A 2,810-nucleotide genomic window follows, 5' to 3' on the forward strand; every position below is an offset into this window, starting at 1 on the left:
CAGGGAAGGGATCTGAGCCCTGGGCTCGGCACTGGGGAGGCCGCCCCTCGATTCCTGGGTTCAGTTTTGGGCCCCTCACCCCAAAAAGGCCATTGAGTGACTCGAGCGTGGCCAGAGAAGGGCAACGGAGCTGGGGCAGGGTCTGGAGCACAGGTCTGCTGGGGAGCGGCTGGGGGAACTGGGGGGGTTCAGTCTGGAGAAGAGGAGGCTGAGGGGAGACCTCCTGGCCCTCGGCAACTCCCTGCCAGGAGGGGGCAGAGAGGGGGGATGAGTCTCTGGAGCCAAGGCCCCAGCGCCAGGCCCCGAGGGAATGGCCTCAAGCTGCCCAGGGCAGGATCAGGCTGGCTCTGAGGAAGGATTTCTGTGCAGAAGGGGCTGTTGGGCGTTGGAATGGGCTGCCCAGGGCAGGGGGGAGTCCCCGGGATCCCTGGAGGGGTTGAAGAGTCGGGCTGAGCCAGCGCTGAGGGATCTGGGGGAGTTGGGAAGGGTCAGGGTGAGGTTCATGGTTGGGCTGGAGGAGCTTCAAGGGCTTTTCCAACCCAGATGATTCTGTGATTCTGTGACTGCCACAGGCTGGGGTGGGAATGGGGTTCCTCAAGGTCAACATTCACCCCCTCCTTCTCCCCAGGCACTTGAGGTCCTTGTGCCCAACTTCCCAGCTGATGAGAGCCGGGGTTTTCACAAAGTGCCCTTCCAGTCTACCGTCTACATCGAGGAGACGGACTTCAGGGAGGTGAGCTGGGCCCACTGGGCCGTACTGCCTTTGCTCCCGGGAGCTCCTCCTCGGGCAGTAGGAGCCTGGCAGCGCTGGGTGCAGCAGTGATGCTGCTTGGGGCAAAGGTGGATGTCAGGCACCCAACTGCAGCTCCCAAAAGTGCCAGCAGCTCTGATGAGCACTGGGGAAACACCTGCTGGCCTCAGCCTAGCCAGGACCCCTCCAACCGATGGTGCCCACGCCTGGCCTGTGTGCTGGGGAACGTCCCACAGCAGAGTGGGAGTTGAGACAGCCCTGGGCGCAGCGATCCCTGTCATGGCAGGAGCGGGTGGGGGGATGCAGTCGTGGGGACAAAGGGATGTGCTGGAGGGAGGGACCTGTGCTTGTGCTGGGACCCCTCATGCAGCCATGAACTCTCTCACAGGAGGTGGACAAGGGCTACAAGCGCCTGGCCCCCGGGCAGCCAGTGGGGCTGCGCCACGCTGGTTATGTCATCGCTATCCAGAACGTCATCAAGGTGCGTGGCTCTGGGCACTGGTGACACGAGGTTGGGCCGTGCCCCACCAGGGAAGGCAGCAATAGTCACCTTGGGCCGGGCACTGTGGGCACAGCATGGGTGAAGGCTGCCTGTGTGTCAGCTCCCTGCCAGTCCGGTGCCTCGCACAGCGGGGTGCAGGGTTGCGCTGAGCTGGGGGGCTCGTGCTTCGGCCCCGGGGCCACCTTGTGGCATGGGACTGCTGCCTGACTGCTGCCTAGTGGCTTCTTTTGTGTCCTCTTGCCCAGGACGCCAGTGGGCATGTGATCGAGCTGGAGGTGACCTGCACCAAGTCGGACGTGGCGGAGAAGCCCAAAGCCTTCATCCACTGGGTGTCGGAGCCGCTGGTGTGTGAAGTGCGGCTCTACGAGCGGCTGTGAGTACCCGGTTAGCCACAGAGGAGCGAGTACAAGCCCGCTCTGTGGGGTCTGCCTGGCTCCTTGGCAGGGAGGATGCTGCTGTGGGGTCCCACAAGCTGCTGCCCTAAAGTTACCGCGGGGCCCCACGTCCTCTTGCCTGGTGGCTTTGGGATGACTCTGTCTCGTGGCAGGTTTTTGCACAAAAATCCCGAGGACCCGTCAGAGGTGCCCGGTGGCTTTCTGAGTGACCTCAATCCTGTGAGTAGGGGTAGGAGCTGGAGTTACGGGCCTGGGGGGAGCAGGGGATCTTCTCTCCCCCTACCTGAGCCACTTACTTCCATGTGATCCCTGTCCCTCCCTGGGCTGGGCCCTGCCGTGTCCCAGCGGTGGGGAGAGGGGCTGGGGGTGCTGACTAAGTTGCCGCCCTCTGCCAGGACTCCCTGCGCGTGGTCCGCAGCGCCCTGGTCGACAGCTCCGTTCTCTCCGCCCGGCCCTTCGATAAATTCCAGTTTGAGCGACTGGGTTACTTCTCAGTGGATCCTGACAGCGAGGAGGGGAAGGTGAGCCCTGGGGAAGGGGCAGTGGGGCCCCCCCTCCTTTCCATGGGGCTTCGAGCTGACCCTCTGCCTCTCCCCAGATGGTGTTCAACCGGACAGTGACGCTGAAGGAGGACCCCGGCAAGGCCTGAGGGCCCCTCCGCTGCTGCCCCGCCGCCGTGGTGCTGCTTCCCCGGGGATCCCTGTGCACCCCCAGAGCCGCCGTGCCTTGGCGCAGCCCCCCAGGGCGCCCCCCAGCATCGTCTCAATAAATGGAGCATCCCAGCCCTGTTGCCGAGTTGTTCCTCCCGTCCCCCTGCTCAGCCTTGGGGTGCCAGCGAAGGGGGTCTCCTCTGTTCCGGGGGAGCTTGGGGTCTGCTCCTGTCCCCCTGTACAGGGCTGGTGCCCCCGTGGGACGTGCAGCTCCCCCCACCCGCGACCGTGAGGCTGGTTTGGGGTTGAGGGTGTCGGGGTGGGATGGAGGGAGGGTCCCCCGAGTGCGCCATGGGCGGTGGGCGGGTGCAGGCAGGGGCAGCAGAGCGCAGGCAGGCGGGAGTGTGCACACTGTGTACAAACACCGCCCGAGCGCCGTCCCCCCTTAAGGTGGACTCGAGTGGGGTGGCCCCTGCCCGGCCCCGGGTTGAGAGGGTCAGGGGGGTGCCCCC

General features: G+C 65.2%; 1 protein-coding gene across 1 annotated transcript in view; it reads left to right on the forward strand.

Moving 5' to 3' along the window:
- QARS (glutaminyl-tRNA synthetase) overlaps positions 1–2,430 on the forward strand; it is a 16,949-nt gene extending 14,519 nt beyond the window's left edge. The window contains exons 28-34 of the mRNA XM_026857540.1: positions 4–16; positions 573–733; positions 1,140–1,232; positions 1,499–1,626; positions 1,801–1,867; positions 2,044–2,169; positions 2,247–2,430. Coding sequence (XP_026713341.1) covers positions 4–16; positions 573–733; positions 1,140–1,232; positions 1,499–1,626; positions 1,801–1,867; positions 2,044–2,169; positions 2,247–2,297 — 639 coding nt within the window. The 3' untranslated portion in view covers positions 2,298–2,430. The remainder of the gene's footprint in view (positions 1–3; positions 17–572; positions 734–1,139; positions 1,233–1,498; positions 1,627–1,800; positions 1,868–2,043; positions 2,170–2,246) is intronic.
- The last annotated feature ends 380 nt before the right edge of the window (positions 2,431–2,810 follow it).

The sequence above is a fragment of the Athene cunicularia genome, assembly GCF_003259725.1.
Source record: "Athene cunicularia isolate RWA chromosome 12 unlocalized genomic scaffold, athCun1 chr12_part1, whole genome shotgun sequence".
Taxonomy (NCBI): Eukaryota; Metazoa; Chordata; class Aves; order Strigiformes; family Strigidae; genus Athene; species Athene cunicularia.